At 42.5% G+C, this 21,126-nt stretch overlaps 2 protein-coding genes across 2 annotated transcripts; both read left to right on the forward strand.

Annotated features, from left to right (window-relative positions):
• Nucleotides 1–8,634: 8,634 nt before the first annotated feature.
• On the forward strand, nt 8,635–9,342 carry LOC132820071 (claudin-2-like). Its single transcript, XM_060831989.1, has one exon. It carries the CDS (start codon nt 8,635–8,637, stop codon nt 9,340–9,342), a length of 708 nt encoding a protein of 235 aa, XP_060687972.1.
• An 8,033-nt stretch (nt 9,343–17,375) lies between these two features.
• LOC132820072 (claudin-2-like) lies at nt 17,376–18,083 on the forward strand. The gene has a single exon (XM_060831991.1). It carries the CDS (start codon nt 17,376–17,378, stop codon nt 18,081–18,083), a length of 708 nt encoding a protein of 235 aa, XP_060687974.1.
• Nucleotides 18,084–21,126: the final 3,043 nt, after the last annotated feature.

Here is a 21,126-nt window from a genome sequence, read left to right on the forward strand (position 1 = left end):
ACCAACTCAACCTGTCCACCCCTCTCACCCACTCCAACCTCTCACCCTCAGAACGTGCAGCCCTCCACTCCCTCCGCTCCAATCCCAACCTCACCATCAAACCCGCAGACAAGGGAGGCGCGGTGGTAGTTTGGCGCACTGACCTGTATACTGCTGAAGCCAAACGCCAGCTCGCGGACGCCTCCTCTTATCGCCCCCTTGACCACGACCCCACCTCCCACCACTAAACCATCATCTCCCAGACCATCCAGGACCTCATCACCTCAGGGGATCTCCCATCCACCGCCTCCAACCTCATAGTCCCACAACCCCGCACCGCCCGTTTCTACCTCCTGCCCAAAATCCACAAACCTGCCTGCCCCGGCCGACCCATTGTCTCAGCCTGCTCCTGCCCCACCGAACTCATCTCCCAATACCTCGACACGGTCCTGTCCCCTTTAGTCCAAGAACTCCCCACCTACGTTCGGGACACCACCCACGCCCTCCACCTCCTCCAGGATTTTCGCTTCCCCGGTCCCCAACGCCTTATTTTCACTATGGACATCCAGTCCCTGTACACCTCCATCCCCCATCACAAAGGACTCAAAGCCCTCCGCTTCTTCCTTTCCCGCCGCACCAACCAGTACCCTTCCACTGACACCCTCCTTCGACTGACTGAACTGGTCCTCACCCTGAATAACTTCTCTTTTCAATCCTCCCACTTCCTCCAAACTAAAGGAGTTGCCATGGGCACCCGCATGGGCCCCAGCTATGCCTGCCTCTTCGTAGGATATGTGGAACAGTCCATCTTCCGCAACTACACTGGCACCACCCCCCACCTTTTCCTCCGCTACATCGATGACTGTATCGGCGCTGCCTCGTGCTCCCACGAGGAGGTTGAACAGTTCATCAACTTTACTAACACCTTCCATCCTGACCTGAAATTCACCTGGACTGTCTCAGACTCCTCCCTCCCCTTCCTAGACCTTTCCATTTCTATCTCGGGCGACCGACTCAACACAGACATCTATTATAAACCGACTGACTCCCACAGCTACCTGGACTACACCTCCTCCCACCCCGCCCCCTGTAAAAACGCCATCCCATATTCCCAATTCCTTCGTCTCCGCCGCATCTGCTCCCAGGAGGACCAATTCCAACACCGCACAGCCGAGATGGCCTCTTTCTTCAAGGACCACAGATTCCCCCCAGATGTGATCGACGATGCCCTCCACCGCATCTCCTCCACTTCCCGCTCCTCCGCCCTTGAGCCCCGCTCCTCCAACCGCCACCAAGACAGAACCCCACTGGTTCTCACCTACCACCCCACCAACCTCCGCATACAACGTATCATCCGCCGCCATTTCCGCCACCTCCAAACGGACCCCACCACCAAGGATATATTTCCCTCCCCTCCCCTATCAGCGTTCCGCAAGGACCACTCCCTTCGTGACTCCCTCGTCAGATCCACACCCCCCACCAACCCAACCTCCACCCCCGGCACCTTCCCCTGCAACCGCAGGAAATGTAAAACTTGCGCTCCACACCTCCACACTCACTTCGCTCCAAGGCCCCAAGGGATCCTTCCATATCCGCCACAAGTTCACCTGTACCTCCACACACATCATCTATTGCATCCGCTGCACCCGATGTGGCCTCCTCTATATTGGGGAGATGGGCCGCTTACTTGCTGAACGCTTCAGAGAACACCTCCGGGCCGCCCGAACCAACCAACCCAATCACCCCGTGGCTCAACACTTTAACTCTCCCTCCCACTCCACCGAGGACATGCAGGTCCTTGGACTCCTCCACCGGCAGAACACAACTACACGACGGCTGGAGGAGGAGCGCCTCATCTTCCGCCTGGGAACCCTCCAACCACAAGGTATGAATTCAGATTTCTCCAGTTTCCTCATCTCCCCTCCCCCCACCTTGTCTCAGTCGGTTTCCTCTAACTCAGCACCGCCCTCCTAATCTGCAATCCTCTTCCTGACCTCTCCGCCCCCACCCCACTCCGGCCTATCACCCTCACCTTGACCTCCTTCCACCTATCCCACCTCCATCGCCCCTCCCCCTAGTCCCTCCTCCCTACCTTTTATCTTAGCCTGCTTGGCTCTCTCTCTCTTATTCCTGATGAAGGGCTTATGCTCGAAACGTCGAATTCTCTATTCCTGAGATGCTGCCTGGCCTGCTGTGCTTTGACCAGCAACACATTTGCAGCAGTTTTTAACTCTTTAGTTACCTTTACTATGAGACTTGAAGGTGTTTCAATTCTGTCTCATATAACCTGCCATTTCCATAGAATCAGGGACAGAAATTTCACATCTTAGATTTTTTTTAGATTACTTACAGTGTGGAAACAGGCCCTTTGGCCCAACAAGTCCACACCAACCCTCCAAAAAGCAACCTACCCAAACCCATTCCCCTACGTTTACCCCTTCACCTAACACTAGGGGAATTTAGCATGGCCAATCACCTGACCTGTACATCTTTGGACTGTGGGAGGAAACTGGAGCACCTGGAGGAAACCCACACAGATACAAGGGAGAACGTACAAACTCCACACAAACAGTTGCCCGAGGCAGGAATTGAACCCGGGTCTCTGGCGCTGTGAGGCTACAGTGCTAACCACCGTGCGGCCCCCATATTCTGACTCGCCCAGGAACTGGTGTTCTAATTCTTCCTTGCTGATTCTTCCAGAAAAAATGCTCACACCATTTCAGCTACATACCATGTTTTACTGGCGGGTTTAATGGATTACTGCTTAAGTTGAAAGTACATCAGAGGTTACATGGCTATGGCACATCAAGTCAGAGTACACAACATGGACATGCACTTTTCCAATCAAAAGTTCATGAAAAATATATGCTTAGGAGTTCTTACATCTAAGGTGTCATTAAACATTAAAGTTCAAAATGCCAGTGTAGCAATTGTATATGGAGGAACTGTGTATTCACTTTGATTATTATTGTGGCCTTTTGTGTGGGGAAGCACAGCTGAAGAAATTGGTTGGAGATGCCTTTGTAGTGTCCCTTACTCTGAGTTAGGAGACCTGGGTTCAAATCCCACCTGATCCAGGGTACATATTAGCATCACGGAATAGGTTAATCAGAAACCATTTACATTGTGGTAGTGTGCGGTTAAAGGAGGCAGTGTCTGAGCTCAGGAATTACTCAGCAAAACAAACTATTATTCAAGTGAACTGAGAAATGTGAGACAGCTTATTTCGGAGAATAATACTTTGTTAAAACAACCCAGCTCCAGTTTGTGTGGAAGGACAAATGAGTAGATAAATTTGATGGGATCAACCCAAGTTTGCCATATAAGATATTCCTTAGCTAATTGTTTGAAGCTGATTTTCCTTTGAATGGGTTTGAGTAGAATCATTGGTATGGAGCAGTGCGTGCCATAAACAAAATGTTACTTGTGGACAAACCACTTTTCTAAGCCCTGATTGATACGATTAAGAAGCTAAACTTGTTACTGTTGCATAAGCATGTGATGGAGATTAAATAAAAACATCCTTCCCACAACAAATTAACCTTTTCACCACCAAACTTTGATTGCATTTAAAAAGAAAAGTATGTTTTTGTATCAGCCAATAGCTGAGAAACATCCAACAATGTGATAAATATACAACTATGATTTAAGGCAAATTGTGTTTGCACTAAAATATTTTATTAATGTTTATATATCCATATCTATTACAGTATCCAGAGAAATATAGAGGATTTAAAGGGTTAAATGAGCATAAACAATCTACATATAGAGAAAGGATCTTAAATTGCTTCCACTAAGCATGAATTAACACATTAATGACAGATTGTTCGTAATTTCAAAACAAAACCAGAAATTAATGTGCTGAAGTAGCGGATTTAAAAACTTTCAGTAATTTAATGTCTGCAGTAATCGTGATGCACCTCGATCTAATTTGCTTCAGAAAAAAATTCAATTTTTTAAGGACACCCAATATTGATTGCAGGACTGTGGTTTTGTATTAGTTACGAATGTGTAGTAAAAACCTGGAGATCGACCTCAGTTACTGCTTTGGCACTACCCGTCACTCATTTTCACATTTCAGCTTCCTTACTGCAGTCAGTAATGAGGTAAGCAAAGCATATTTTATTTTTTTCTAACCTGAACACTGAACTAATAACAATTTATTTAGAATTAAATTAAATAAATGACGCTTTGTCAGCTAATGTTCTAAGAACAACAATCTGCAAAAACCCATAAAATTGTTTTGCATTAGTTGTATTTTGCCATTGAATTCCAGACTGTAATCTCTTGATAAGTGTACAGAAACAAAACCTTTTGAACAGACAGTTGAGAAAAGTTATTACGTAGGGCAACATCCACTCTTTATAATTGATATTTGGTGCTGGGCTTGGTGGAGTGAGTGAGTTGGAGGATGAGGATAGCAGTAAAAGCAAAAGTTGTACATTCATTTCAACAGAGAAATGATGGCATGAATGCATTTCAATGAGTCGAACGAACTGAAGGAAAAGGTTGTAGTTATGAAGCAACTTTCACAACTGTTGGACTTTATGGTCATTGAAGTACTGTTGAGTGTAGTCACTGTGGTACAGGAAATCCAGCAGCCAATTTTCGCAGAATAACCTCTCAAAAATTACAAAGTGATAATCAGCAAATATTTTGTTTTTGTAATATCAGTTAAAAGGAATTCTTTAGGCAAGACAAGAGAATAACTTATCTCCTTGAAAATAGTGTCATAAGATCTTTTATATTCACCTGAGAGGCCAGACTGGACCTCAGCATAATATTGTCTCTAAACAAGAATACTTTTGTAAGTGTAGCATTTCATTAGTACTGCTCATGAATTTCAGCTTTGGATTTTCACATTCAAGTACAGAGGGGAGATTTGATCTCAAAACCTTCTGACGCAGCATAAAGAATGCTAATGCTTAAGCCACTGGTACAGTTTTACTTTGTCAAATATTGATAGCCAAGGCTCCATCATGGCTAACAATCTATCCATTTATTTTATTTGCTGATATTCATATTGAATTGCTACATGTACTGTCTTAACTTGACCAAACATCCTGGGAACAAGGGGTAAGTGCGAAAGCCCACACATAAACAAGTCTTTTACTGAAAGAGTTATAACCCTGCTTGCTTTAGCATAAGCTATGACTAGGTATAATGGATTACAATTGTTGCTACTAATGTGTTATATACTGATTCTGTAAACTAATATTTAAGATTCCATATCAAACTTTAAAAGTAAATATTTAATTATAGGTTTATGTTCGCTTCTTTAATCTCTCTGACCTTAATCTTATTTAGTGAATTATTACAGTCCTAGTTACATGGTGTGCATAGGGGCATCATTTCAGTACCTTTTTGAAAATTGTTTGACTGAATGTGTACATTGCTGACCTTGCCAGTATTTATTAACTGTCCTTAACTGTCCTTGAGAAGGTGGCAGTGAGCTGTCCCCTTGAACATTTGCAGTGCTGGAGGTCTGTACACCTACAGTGTGGTTAAGAATGCAGTTTCACAATTTTGACCTAGAAACATAACCCATTGTGCCTTCTGCATCATTCAATGGCTGATGCGCTATTATGGCACCATGCTCCCTGACTCTCCCCATTCTCCAAGTGTTTTTAGGTGTCTAGAAGCCTATCTATTTCTTTGGTTAAATATATCCAATGAATTGGCATCAGCAACTTTATGAGGTACAACATTCCAGAGGTTTTCTAACCTCTGAGTCAAACACTGGTTGGTAACGATTTGGCGGTGGAGGATGCCAAGGCTCCCCATGTCCTTGGCAGAGTGGGAGGGGGAGTTGAGGTTTTTGGCCACAGGGTGGTGGGATTGTTTTGTGCGTGTCCTGGAAATGTTCTCTGAAGCATTCTGCAATTAGGCATCCTGTCTCCCCACTGTAGAGGAGACAACATCAGGAGCAACAGATCTAGTAGATGACATGTGTGGGAGTGCAGGTAAATCTCTGATGGATGTGGAAGGATCCTTTTGGGCCTTGGACAGAGGTAAGGGGGGAGGTGTGGGCGCAGGTTTTGCAATTGTTGCAGTGGCAGAGGAAGGTGTCGGGAGGAGATGGTGGGTTAGTGGTGGGCATGGACCTAACAGGGCAGTTGTGGAGGGAATGTTCTTTACAGAATGTAGATAGGGGTGGGGAAGGTAATGTAACTCTGGTGGTGTAGTGTGTTTGTAGGTGGTGGAAATGGCAGAGGATAAAGTAATGTATCTGGAGGTTGATAGGGCGGAAGGTGGGAACCAGAGGGTTTCTGTCCTTGTTGTAGTTGGAGGGGTGAGGTTTGAGGGTGGAGGCGCGGGAAGTGGATGAGATGCACCGGCAAGTTAGCATGGCCAATTCACCTAACCTGCACATCTATGGATTATGGGAGGAAACCAGAGCACCTGGAGAAAACCCACGCAGACATGTGGAGAATGTGTAAACTCCATCATCAGCCATATGGGAGAGGAACTTGTGATCTTTGAAGAAGGAGGCCATCTGGAATGTTCTGTGGTGGAATTGGTCCTCCTGGGAGCAGATGTGGCAGAGGTGGAGGATTTGCGAATAAGGGACAGCATTTTTGCAAGAGGCAGGGTGGAAGAAGGTGTAGTGCAGGTAGCAGTGGGAGCCGGTGAGTTTGTAGTCAATGTCTGTGTTGAGTCGGTCACCGTTAATTGAGATGGAGAGGTCCAGGAAGGGAAGGGAGGTGTCTGAGGTAGTCCAGGTGAATGTAAGGTCAGGAGGAAATGTGGTGGTGAAGCTGATGAACTGTTCAACCTCCTCGTGGCAGCACGAGGTGGCGCCAATATAGTCATCAATGTAATGGAGGAAAAGGTGGAGTATGGTGCCGGTGTAGCTATGGAAGATAGGCTGTTCCATATACCTGACAAAGAGACAGGCATAGCTGGGGTCCACGCAGGTGCCCATGGCTAATCCTTTTTCTGGAGGAAGAGGGAGGATTCGAAGGAGAAATTGTTGAGGGTGAGGGCCAGTTCAGCCAATCGAATGTGAGTGTCAGTGGAAGGGTACTGGTTGGGTCAGTGTGAGATGAAGAAACGGAGGGCTTGGAGGCTTTTGTCATGGTGGATAGATGTGTACAGGGACTGGATGTCCATGGTGAAGATGAGGCATTGGGGCTGAGGAAGCAGAGGTCATAGAGGGGTTGGAAGGGGTGGGCGGTGTCCCAAACCTAACTGGGGAGTTCCTTGACCAAGGGGATAGGACGTTGTTAAGATATGTAGAGACGTGTTCAGTGGGGCGGCAGCACATCAAGATGATAGGTTGACTGGGGCAATAACCCCTTGTTCATCCACACAGCCTGCACATCTCTTTATACTACAGGCAATCTAACATGGCTAATCCACCTCACGTATGCATGTTGGACAGGAGCAAACCCACACAGACACAGAGAAATCATACAAACATTCACCAGAGGATGGAATTGATCCCGGATCCCTGGTGTTATGAGCCACCATGTCACCCTATGGGAATCTGACTTTAGGCTTTAAAAGTGGCACTGCTGACAATGTATGATGATGCCTAAAGCAGAGGTCACCAGACTGGTTGTAATTGTGCCTCAAATCCAATTTCACATTGAGCTGCTGATGTCTGTGGCCCCTCCACAAACAGTTTGTGAGCTGGTCAGGAGTGTGGGTCTCATGATCAGACCAGTTCTACTCAGGAAAATGTGATCCACACATCGTTCCTAAAAGGACTACAGTAAAACTGTAAGCTTATCAGAACTATGTAATTGATTGGACAGCAGCTTTTATTCCAGCCCTGCTATAGTGCCACAATCACAAACTTGATTCTCAGTCTGATCATAACTACCCTCCCAATTTTATTCTCCCACGCCAACAGAATATCTTTGAGAGTTGCTGCAGATGACATAGCCCCCTGTAATTGAAACCTGTCTTTGCTTGCAAGCAGTTTGTGGTCACCCGGCGTGTAGGAGCAGTTAGATAAGCAAAGAGAAGAATATAGAATTGAATAAAGGAGATGCAGACTGAATTAGAGGGCCAACAGTAGCTCATGTAAGAAATGAACAGTTTTGCACCTTAGTTTCAGTTCTCATCTGAAAGACAGCCCCAGCATTGTAAGCCAGGGTCACTTTGTGAGAAGGAGTGAATGATTAGTAATACATTGCATGCATTTACATTTTTAAAATTGAGTTTAACATTTTGCTAAGTGTCACGATGATCGATGGCACTCCAACTTTGAGCATGATGAAATAAAATCCACTAGTTCAAATACTGAATTCAAGTTGTAAGAATGTAAGTGAATTGTCAGAGTATGGTACATGATAGTCTCAATGTGATAGGGGTATTTAAGGTTAAGTTGCACGTGGTAATATCACCATTGTAAAAACAAAACAATCCTTTTAAATGATTATTTCAGTGAATTTCAAATAAAACATAACTTCAACTCTTTGTAATAGTGCAATAAAGGAAATTATTATTTGCTAAGCTTAGTTACTGCAGGGACCAAGGTCACTTATTCAGCAGTCATCAGTAAAACTTTAATCTTTATGGTTTCAGATAGACACATGAAGCCAGGTCACTAACGGGAACAACAGGCATTTGAAGCAGAGTTTTGCACTGGATGCATCCTGTAAGGACACAAGAACTATTTTTGAGGAAAGTCTTTTGAGTCTCACAATGGCTAACACTGCCATACAATTAGTAGCTTTGATCGTATGCATAATCGGCATGGTTGGGACATTGTCAGCAACTATTATGCCCCACTGGAGGATCACGGCACACATTGGAGCAAATGTTGTAACTGCTATTGTCTACATGAAAGGATTATGGTGGGCATGTGCCATGTTCAGCACTGGTGTCTTCCAATGCGAAACTTACAACTCAGTCCTGGAACTGCCGGCAGACCTGCAAACTGCCCGTGCCATGATGGTTATTTCAGTTGGTCTCTCATTACTGGCTATAACAATCTCTGTGGTTGGCATGAAATGCACAGTGTGTGCCAAGGATTCTCCAATAAAAGACAAGGTTGCTGGCACCGGAGGAGTTTTCTTTATCATAGCTGGCCTAGCAGGATTGGTGCCAGTGGCATGGACAATGAATGGAGTGATACTGAATTTCAACAACCCATTAATTCCTGGGGACCTCAAGTTTGAGATCGGTGAGTCTTTGTACCTTGGAGTCGTTGCCGCGATGCTGTCCGTCATTGGAGGAGTCATGCTGTCCCTGTCATTTATAGGTAGGAGAACTGAGCCCTACAGTAGACGACCAATGTCCTACCAGAATCCTGCAGCCAACCGCCCTGTGCCTGCTCCATCAGCTGCAACTGTTCAGTCAAAAGCAGCAAAATCAGAATTCAACTCCTACAACCTGACTGGTTATGTGTAGCTTCCATCCGTGTGTTCAGTGGCATGTTTGGGCCACAATGGAATTACTTTATGCTGTAATGATAAAGAGTATTCTTTGTGACAGGATTGTTCTATTCAGAGGAATTTACTTAATTTCACTGTAAAGATCTTAGCATGCTAAGGATTAAACGTTCTCACAACTCATGATTTAGTTACCGATGATTCTATAAATTTTGAGAAAGAAATCTCCTGCTTAATGTATTTGATATCGTAAAACGTGATTTTACTAGGATCGCAGTATAACTAATTGTTAGCATTAAGCTTATTGTATTTGTAGTATTTGTTCCTTCCTTTCTTCAGATCCGACTTTTACCTCAAAAAATGTCTTAAAAAATGGCAAGCTGAACATCTCAGAATTATCTTTACTGTTGGCAAAAAAGATTGTCACAGCTTGTATTCAATGTCATTTTTCCAAAGAAGAAATTGGATTTCAGGTTATCTTTGTGGAGGTGTTTTATACCAGAGCTGGGGCTCAGATGGTGAGGCAAGGGTTTTGGACACTATCTTACTGTTTTTAAGAAATTACTGAAGAGATCAAAAGCAAGTTCTACTGTTGCTGATGGTACTTGGTCACCAATCTTTGTGATCATCCTGGAGCTTGCCAGTTAAGAGGCTGTCTCCAAAAATGTTATATTGTTAAAGATGCAGTGTAGGCTAGGCAACAAATGGCCCATGATTTGGCATTTGCTGAAAATGTCTGAAACTCAAAAAATATTTGTGGCCACAGCTGACAGACTATCATTACAGAGGGTGACAGGGTTAGGAAAAGGAAGCCTCACTGGCCCACAATCACCATCTGCCAAGTAGCTGACTCCAGAGAGCTGCAGGAAATTCCCCATAGCCTGGGGCTTGGCACTGTTAATAGGATCGCAACAGCACCCCAAACCTGTCTCACATGGTCAGTTAGTTGCTTCCATTGGGCTACCTGCTGCTGCCAAGTGGTAGCTATGTCCATTGTTTACCGTCTCTCTGGTGGGTTCAGTCAGAAGTGGCCAACCCAACATATTACGCTGCAAATGCTCCCCCAAACACCCATCATTCCAAAGCCACCTTAGTGCAGATGGTAAGATACCACCCCATTGAGTCTAATTGTTGTGGTTCTGTTCGCCAAGCTGGGAGTTTTTGTTGCAAACGTTTCGTCCCCTTTCTAGGTGACATCCTCAGTGCTTGGGAGCCTCCTGTGAAGCGCTTCTGTCATGTTTTCTTCGGCATTTATGGCTAGGATAGGAAATTATGGCTTCCTGCTCCACAAGCACACATGAGGGAAAACCCTCAGTGCAATTATGGGCATGTGTCCCAGACCATGGAACACATTACATTAACCTGCCCACTAAAACCTATTGTGGGAGGTATTTAATTTCTCCACGCAACCTTACTACAGAGTTGTCCCTTTCTAGCAAGCAGCATCATGTTGATTTGATGGATTTTTTACTCCTTCCTTATTTTGGAAAAAACTGCAAACAGTTAACATTTTGGAAAATATTTCCAGTGGCTATTTAACAACACTCTTGCTAAATTAAATTTATATTCTCCATTGCAAAGTTTATTGTTGAATTTCATTATACAATGTTTACCCTGTGTGTTTGCTGTTTAATGTTCTATATCATATATATACTAATGCCGATGACATGGTCTGATACATTTTACAGCTAACTTCACTTCTGAAGCTCTCAAATATTTTGTAATGCTGTGTAACATCTCCCAAGCTAATGTTCCTGCCTCACTTATTGAAGTTACCAAACTTGCCTGTGCTGGAACCGTGGTTTTGTTTGTTTAGGTTCGGTTAATGATATGACATTATGCTGGAACTGTATAGAACATTGGTTAAGCTATGGGTAAACATTGTATACCATTCTGGAATCCATATTATAAGAGAGATACGATAGTACTGGAGAGTATGCAGCAGAGATTTACCAGGATGCAATCTGAGCTGGACAGTTTTTAGTTGTGAAGAGAAATTGATAGATTTTGTCATTTTCTTTTGATCAGTGGAGACTGAAGGGAGACATGATTGTGATTTACAAAATTGTGAGGGAATAGAAAGGAAGGAACTTTTCCCCCTGGGTGGAGGTATCAGTGATTAGGGGATAGAGATCTAAGTTCAGCGGCACATGGTTTACAGGGGATGGGAAGAAAGATCTTTTTAACAGAGGGTGGTAGGAATCTGGAACTCATTGCTTGTAAGGGCGGTAGAGATAGAAATCCTCACAATATTTAAATATTTACATCAGTGCTTATAATGCCAAAGCATACAAGGCAATGTGCCAAATCCTGGAAAGTTATTAGTATAGTTAGGTAACTTTTTTTCAATCAGCAAAGACTCTATGGGCTGAAGGGCCTTTTTTTCTGTGCTGTAGACCTCTATGACTCTATTGTGTTTCTAATTTTGTGCATTTTGGACTCTTACATCATGGGAAAGCCAACATCTGACCTTAACTAATGTGTAAACAGGTAGGCTACAAAAACAGGTCAAGCTAATCTCATGGAAAATCTTGAAGTGCCTTTTATAGTTGTTTCATTTCATGGCAACATAAAAGCATTTCTAATTTTTTAAAATAATGTTGTAGCTAAATATAACAGTAAGACATCAAATTTCTTAAACAATCCACTTTGTTATTATTTTACACCAATGTAGGTGTTCAATAGAATTGTGTTTTATTGGAAAACAGTTCAGTAATTTTATTAATAATTGTTATGTTTTATCAAAGTAACATTACAGTCACATTTGAGTATTCCCCAAGGGTTCAGTGTGGAATTGAACGGAATGTACAGTGCAGAGTTAGAAAAGTGACCAGTTCCAATTACTGATTTATCTGATCTGAGCCATAGTGGCAATACATAGAACTTAGCTGATGAATACTTGGCTGATGTCCTGTCCATGATTGGTATCCAGTTTTTTTTGTTTCACTAAACAGCACAATGCATACATTGGGTAAAGACAGCTTAGACTTCTGTGTGAAGGGTGCTATAGAGCTATAGACTGAGTCCACTACATAGGTTCACATTTGAAAATAAAGACATTTAAGTGAGATAATGGTGAACCCTTACCTTACACTGTATACCAGGCTGACAGCTTCATTTAAGGGTAGGTAAAACTTGATTTACGTGCATGTAAAACTAAGCAGTTGATTAAATCTATAGATTTAATTATAAAGGCAAAAATGTGGCCACACATTTAGATGAAATATCATAAATTCCTCAGTTTTTGTTTACATGTGTTGTGATGGAAGGATAATGTAAAAGGCAGCTTAAGCATTTCCATGGCATCTACCATGTCATTTGCATTTCATAATCTGCACCACATTTTATTTACAGGAACTCCCATGTCACAGTGACATAATTTGACCATTCAGCTTATAAAAGCTTGGCAATTAACCAACTTCTGCAATTCAATTCGCTGCTATGAATACACATATTTTTAATATCAGTATGTCATTGCTGAATCCGATATGAACATTATATCACAGAGTTATTTTGACGTGTCTTTGTCGTGCAACATTCCGGAAGCACACGTGGAGTCTTTACTTCACCAAAATGTGCTCCTCGAGACCCAGAGTTCTGCAGTAATGAGGCTGAGATGCTCTCTGTTTTGAGTGGAAGTTTTAAAAAAGTATTAATCATGTAAAATTAAAATATGTATGTACTTTCTGAATGATTTTTAAGAAATACAGACAAGAAAAAAGTTATATTCTTTCCACATGAATATTTTTAAAAGGCCTGCTGCCAACAAATGCAGTTCTGAATACTCACGAACGATTCCTCAGGGAAACAACAGAAAAGAAATAAGAGCAGGAATATACCATACTGCCTATCCATATTCTCGATTAATGGTGCTGGAAGAGCACAGCAGTTCAGGCAGCATCCAAGGAGCAGCGAAATCGATATTTCGGGCAAAAGCCCTTCATCAGGAATAGGGCAACTGGATTTCAACCATACTGCCTATCCAACCTATTCCCAATATTTATATTATCATTGCTGATCTTTGCCTTCAAGTCTATCTTTCCATCAGCTCTCTTGACGTCCTGAGAAGTGAAAAATCAATCTATCCTAGCCTTAAATATAATCAGTAAAGCAGCATTCAGAATGCCTTGAGGTAAGGTAGTGCGAAAATTCACAATCCTTTCTGTGAAGAAGTGCCATCTCCAACTCAATCCTAAATGATTGTCCCCTTATTCTGAGAATTGGCCTTCATATTCGAACTCCTAAGTCAGGAGAGACAAACTATCGATGTCAACTCTATCAAGTCCTCTCAGGATCTTGCATCTTTCAATTAGTTGCCAACTGATGATTTTAAACTCCACAGAATGTAGACCTAATTTATAGAGCCCCTCATCATGTTTCAACCCAAGAGCTAGTCCAGGGAACCTTTGTTGAACTGATTGCCAAAAGCAAACAAAAGGTATCTGGTATACAATGTCAGTTTTGAGCCTGTAACTTGTATTCTCAAGATTAGATGCAAAATGATGAGCAAGATGCACCAATTTATTCTATTAGCTGTAATCTAGTTAATGTAGAAATTGATTTGAAATATTCAAAACATATTCCTTTTGCCCAGGCAAATGAAAAGAAGCTTCAAGATATTAACTTCAGAGCAATTTAAAATGGACTAAATTATTTTCTATTAAAACTGCATCCTGCTGTTGGTGATGTATTTTGTTGATCTGTTGTGTTGCAATATGAAATCAATGTACTTTGCAGTTTAGCTTGTTAATTTGTTCGGGTAAACACATACAAAATAAGCAATTGTGATCAACAACTCATTACAAATTGCAATAAAATCATGTTTCATGTCATACCCTCGAGTCATTTCTATGTGTATTACTTAATAGGCGTAGTTCCGAGTTCATCGAACCTGCTTTGTTTTTTACTCTGATCGTCTTTACTCATTATGTTGTCTGCACCAAATTGAATCATGGGGTTGGTTTCCTGTTCTGCTTCCTATAAGCAGTGCGTGAGAGTTGTTATGAATGGATGAATTATGTAAAGGTGCAGCACTGCTATCCATTGTCAGCTGTGCTGGAAGATTGAAGTCTGGATTTCCCCCACTATTACCAGTCTTTGGACAGACCTAAATCAAATAGATTATGTATGTTATGATCTTAGATTATGAGTGACCTAAAATAAAAGTATAATGACACAAAGATAGGTAGAGGGATGGATAGTATTGAGGAAGTGTAGAGACTGCAGAAAGATTGAACAGGCTAGGAGAGTAGGCAAAGAAATGGTAGGTGGAATACAATGTGGGCAAGTATGAGTTTCTGCACTTTGTTAAGAAGAATAGAGACATAGACTATTTTCTAAAGTGGGAAAGGCTTCAGAAATCTGAAGCACAAAGGGACATGGGACCTCTAGTTTAGGATTCTCTTAAGCTTAACACGTAGATTCTGTTGGCAGTTTGGAAGGCAAATGCAACGTTGACAATAATTTCAAGCGAACCAGAATACAAGAGCAGACATTTATTCCTGAGACTGTATAAAGTTCTGGTCAGACTGCACTTGGAATATTGCGAGCAGTTTTGGGCCCCATATCTAAGGAAAGATGTGCTGGTCTTTTGAGGGGGTCAGAGAAGGTTTACAAGAATGATCCCGGGGATGAAGGGCTTATCATATGAAGAGCAGTTGAGGATTCTGGGTCTGTATTTGGTGGAGTTCAGAATGCTGAGCGAGGATCTCTTTGAAACTAACAGAATGCTGAGAGGCTTGGATACAGTGAATGTGGAGAAAATGTCTCCACTAGTAGGACAGACTAGGACCTGAGGGCACAGCCTCAGAGTGAAGGTATGACCCATTAGAACTGAGACAAGGAGGAATTTCTTTAGCCAGAGGATGGTTAATCTATGGAACTCATTGCTGCAGAGGGCTGTGGAGGCCAATTGAGTGTATTTAACTCAGAGATAGATAATCCCTTTACTAACCAAGAAACTGAGTGTTTGAAGGAAAGACTTGGAAAATAGAATTGTGAACGATATTAGCCATGAACAAATGGGAGAGCTGACTTGAAGAACCAAATGGCCTAATTTTGATCCTATATCTTATGGACTTATGATCTTATGGACCTATCTTCATCCACATTGTGGGTGAGTTCACCTCACTCTGATTCTGTGAACATTGATAATCAGACAGAGACAGACATCGAAATTACTGCCCCAGTGAGAAAACAGCCCTGCATATTAGTTGGCACTGACATTTAAAATTTACCCAATATGTGGGCAGCCATAAATGGTTAGCACTGCTGCCTCACAGCACCAGAGACGTGGGTTCAATTCCCGCCTCAGGCGACTGACTGTGTGGAGTTTGCACATTCTCCCTGTGTCTGCGTGGGTTTCCTTCGGGTGCTCTGGTTTCCTCCCACAGTCCAAGAAAGTGCAGGTTAGGTGAATTGGCCATGCTAAATTGCCTGTAGTGTAAGGTGATGGGTAAATGTAGGGGAATGGGTCCGGGTGGTTTGCGGGTCGGTGTGGGCTTGTTGGGCCGAAGGGCCTGTTTCCACACTATAGCTAATGTAATCTTATGTGCTTAATACCTAAATGAAACATCTTGCACAGTAATGACACACTTTGCTGCAAACTTTTTCCAAACAGAGGGTTCCTCGTATTCAATTGGTTTTCACTTTCAGACGTAAATAGACAGTGTGCTGTATATGTTTTGAGGATTTGAAACAGAGTGTACAATATTTCCTTTACAATTTAATTATGTCTGGGTTTTTATAGTGTACACAGGCTTTAAACATTTTGTACTATGTGTTATTAGAGCAAAGCCTGCAGGCTGCTTTGGAGCCACTCACCCACATAGTAGATCAGGAACATTGGTGCAAACAGGTGAGTGAGATTGTCTTAAAAGACAATACCAAAAACCACTTATACTCAGATGCAGGTACATTACAAATTTATTTTGGTGAAAACAACAGAAATAGTAATTCTCCTCCTGTTTCTAAGTTAAACTGTCTGCCCCATTGCCTTTCTCCCCTCTCACACTCTGGGTTACCTCTTTAACTTTTCTGACTTGATCTCCAGGTCAATTTCACATTTTACCAGCATCATGGATTACAGTGAGATAATAGCTTCACGCCTGCAGCTTGCTAGCAGAATGGTCCTGAGGCCAGGGTTTACAATGGGTCATGCCTCACCATGGAAGGGGGCAGGTGGAGCAATGGTGCTGACGGCATCATGAGTGTTTTGGGAAATTCTTTGAAGATCCAATCGTGAGCATTCTCATTGAAAGTGATAGCTGAAGGACAAATGCTGAGATATCAGGTCAAGATGCTCTTCTGTTTGCTGGCACCAGCAGCCATGAATTCAGGATTCTCCAAAGAGAAAATACTTTTGCATCTTGATTCAATACACACACTAACAATTCTTCATAACTGTTTCCTGGATAATGACAACTGTCATGTATAACGATGCTTGGCAGTCAACTATCATGTGAATTTTAATTAAGTGTTAATGATATTTCCATGTAAAAGCTAAACGGTTAATATGACCATCCCTGATTCATAAACAGATTTCAACTTCCGAGAGGATTCCACAAACTATTTTCCACAAAAGCTATACAGATACATAGTGGTTTTACCTTCCCTGATGTATATCCATTGAGGAACACAGTGAATAGCAGATGTGCTTTAATCACAACTCAGGCTACTTTACCCTTTAGATCTAAAGAAAATGGAGTGATAATATGAATGTGCGCCGATAAAAGGACAGCAGATGGTAAAGTCATTTGTGAATGGAAGGTTTCAAACTGAAGCATCCTGTAATAAATAGCTCAAATTCAGCTTTTTGTGGAAGTTCAATAAAGAAAAGTTATTATTTGCTAAGCATAGTTACTGCAGGTAATTAAGGGACCAAGGTCACTTATTCAGCAGTCATCAATAAAACTTTAATCTTTATGGTTTCAGATAGACACATGAAGCCAGGTCACTAACGGGAACAACAGGCATTTGAAGCAGAGTTTTGCACTGGATGCATCCTGTAAGGACACAAGAACTATTTTTGAGGAAAGTCTTTTGAGTCTCACAATGGCTAACACTGCCATACAATTAGTAGCTTTGATCGTATGCATAATCGGCATGGTTGGGACATTGTCAGCTACTATTATGCCCCACTGGAGGATCACAGCACACATTGGAGCAAATGTCGTAACTGCTATTGTCTACATGAAAGGGTTGTGGTGGGAATGTGCCATGTTTAGCACTGGTGTCTTCCAATGTGATACATATAACTCCGTCCTAGAACTGCCGGCAGACCTGCAAACTGCCCGTGCCATGATGGTCACCTCAGTTTCTGTCTCATTACTGGCTATAACAATCTCTGTGATTGGCATGAAATGCACAGTGTGTGCCAAGGATTCTCCAATAAAAGACAAGATTGCTGGCACCGGAGGAGTTTTCTTTATCATAGCTGGCCTAGCAGGATTGGTGCCAGTGGCATGGACAATGAATGGAGTGATACTGAATTTCAACAACCCATTAATTCCTGGGGACCTCAAGTTTGAGATTGGTGAGTCTTTGTACCTTGGGGTCGTTGCCGCGATGCTGTCCGTCATTGGAGGAGTCATGCTGTCCCTGTCATTTATAGGTAGGAGAACTGAGCCCTACAGTAGACGACCAATGTCCTACCAGAATCCTGCAGCCAACCGCTCTGCGCCTGCTCCGTCGGCTGTATCTGTTCAGTCAAAAGCAGCAAAATCGGAATTCAACTCCTACAACCTGACTGGTTATGTGTAGATTCCATCCGTGTGTTCAGTGGCATGTTTGGGCCACAGTGGAATTACTCCATACCATAATTATAAAGATTGTTCTTTATGACAAAATAGCACTGTTTGAGGGAATAATTTATGTAATTCTGTGGTGAAGCTATAAGTTTAAATTTCCTTCCAACCATCTAGAATACATCTGATTGTGTAAAATTTCATGAATAAGATTTTCAATCTCACTGCTTTTGATACTGTAAAAGGTAATTTACTAGGATTGCGGTATAATTGGTTAATTAGAATTAAACAATGTCATAGTACTTGTTTCTTCCTTACAGCAAAAATAACCTTAGGGGAGGAATTGCTGAGTAAACAACACGACAAATTGAACATCTCAGAATTACCTTTACTGTCGGTGAAAAGATTGTCACAGCTTGAATTTAGTGTCATTTTTCCACAGGAGAAAATGGATTTCAGGTTATCTTTGTGAAGGTATTAACTGGGGTTTTAACTGGGGAAGTGGGAATTCTGGGCACAACCTTTGAGGAATATCTGAAAAGATCGAAAGAAAATTCCAGTGTTGCTGGTGTTACTTGGTCACCAACCTTAGTGATCGTCCTGAAGGTACCCTGTTAAAGAAGCTGTCTGCGGAAGCACCATATACCAAAGATGAAGTCTAGACCAAGTGTCCAAATGGCTGACGGGGTGACTCACAGAATTGTCCTACTGGCAACAATGCTGCAAGAGATGGAGGTGTCCTTTGAAAATGTCTGAAACTTTACAAAGTATTGGTAACCACAGCTGCCAGACTATCATTGTAGAGAGTGACAGGGAAGATAAAGGTAGACTCACTGGCCCACAATCACCGGCTATCAGGAGGCTGACTCCAGGTACCTGTGGGAAGTTTCCTACAACCTGGGTCCTAGTACCATTAATATGATCACAGCAGCTCCCCACACTTGTTATTTGTTGCTTCTGTGTCTCTGGTGGGTGCAGTCAGAGGTGGAAACACAATGGGTGAACGACCCAACAGGTTACTCAGCACATGCTCCCTCAAACATGCATTACTCCAAAGCCACCTCAGTGTGGATTGTAGGATACCGCCCATTGAGTCCAATTCACAATAGTTATGACAATATTTGCACTTGGAAGTAAAAAGTCAGCATCATGTCATAACAGCACCCATCATCCTCAAAGACAGTGAACAGAATTCAACCCAGTTTACACAGTACAGGGAAGTTACAGCTTTCTGCTCCACAGGTGAAAGTGAGGGGCAACCCTCAGAGGATTATGGGCATTAGTCCCAGGCCACAGAACACATTCCAATAACCCACCCAGTAAGATCTATGGTGGGAGAAGAACATAAGAATGAGGAGCAGGAGTAGGCCGTCTGGCCCTTCGTGCCTGGTCTGCCATTCAATAAGATCATGACTGATCTTTTTGTGGCTTCAGCTCCACTTATCCTCCCTCTCACCGTAACCCCAATTCTGCTATTGTTCAAAAACATTATCTCTTAGCTTTAAAAGCATTTACTGAGGAAGCTTCAACCACTTCATTAGGCATGGAATTCCATACATTCACGACGCTTTGGGTGAAGAAGTTCCTTCTCAATTCTGTCCCAAATCTGTTCCCCCTAATTTTGAAGCTATGCCCTCTTGTCCTAGTTTCACCTTCCAGTGGAAACATCCTCTCTATTTCTATCTTATCTATTCCCTTCACATTTTTATGTTTCTATAAATCCCCCCTCCCATTCTTCTATATTCCAATGAATATAATCCGAGTCTACTCAGTCTCTCCTCATAAGCAAACCTCCTCAATTCTGGAATCAACCGAGTGAACCTCCTCTGCACCCCTTCTAGTGCTAGTGCATCTTTTCTCAAGTAAGGAGACCAAAACTGCAGCAATATCTCCAGGTGTGGCCTCAGCAGCACCTGAGACAGCTGCAACATAACCTCTCCAATTTTAAACTCAATCCCTTTGGCAATGAAGGACAAAATTCTATTTGTGTTCAAAATTGCGTGTTACACCTGCAGACCAGTCTTCTGTGATTTATGCATAAGGACACCAGGTTCCTCTGCACAGCAGCATGCTGCAATTTTTTACCATTCAAATAGTAGTCCTTTTTACAAAATTGATGACATTACATTTATTAACATTGTACTCCATCAGCCAGACTTTTGCCCACTCACTTAAACTATTTATGTCCCTCTGCAAAGTTTCACAGTCCTCGGAACACTTTGCACTACCACTCATCTTAGTGTCATCTGCAAACTTTGGCACACTACACATGGTCTCAAACTCCAAATCATCTGTGTAAATTTTACACAATTGCGGTACCATTGCTGATCCCTGAATCACACTACTAGTTACTGATCGCCAATCAGAAAAGCATTCATTTATCTCCACTCATTGCTTCCTGTTAGCTATCAATTCCTCTGTCCATGCTAATACATTGCCCACAATGCTGTGCACCTTTATTTTTTACAGCAGCTTTTTTTGCGGTATCTTGCCGAATGCCTTTTGGAAATCTAGATGCACCACATCAACTAGGTTCCGGTTGTCCATTGTGCTCACAATGTCTTCATAGAATTCCAGTAGATGAATTAAGCATGACTTGCCTTTCATGAACCGATGCTGTGTCTGTCCAATGGGACAATTTCTGTCAAGATGTCTTACTATTTCTTCCTTGGTAATAGATTGACTCATTTTTCCCACTACAGAACTTACTCTATTTGGTCTATAATTCCCCATATTTTGTCTACGTCTTTTTTAAACAGTGGCATCAAATTTGCTGTTTTCCAATCTGCAGAGTCCAGCAAATTTTGGAAAATTACCACAAGCGCATTTGTTACTTCTCCTGCCATCTTTCCTACCCTGGTGCATCAGGGCCATGAAACTTGGCAACCTTTAGAGTCAAGATTGTGGTGCTGGAAAATCACAACAGGTCAGGCAGCATCCGAGGAGCAGGAGTATCGCATTTCAGGCAGACGCCTTTCATCAGGACTGAAACGTTGATTCTTCTGCTCCTTGGATGCTGCCTGCAGTCTTCACTTTTTCCTCCCTGTCTACCTTCAGCC

This window comes from Hemiscyllium ocellatum, chromosome 11 (genome assembly GCF_020745735.1).
Source record: "Hemiscyllium ocellatum isolate sHemOce1 chromosome 11, sHemOce1.pat.X.cur, whole genome shotgun sequence".
Lineage (NCBI taxonomy): Eukaryota > Metazoa > Chordata > Chondrichthyes > Orectolobiformes > Hemiscylliidae > Hemiscyllium > Hemiscyllium ocellatum.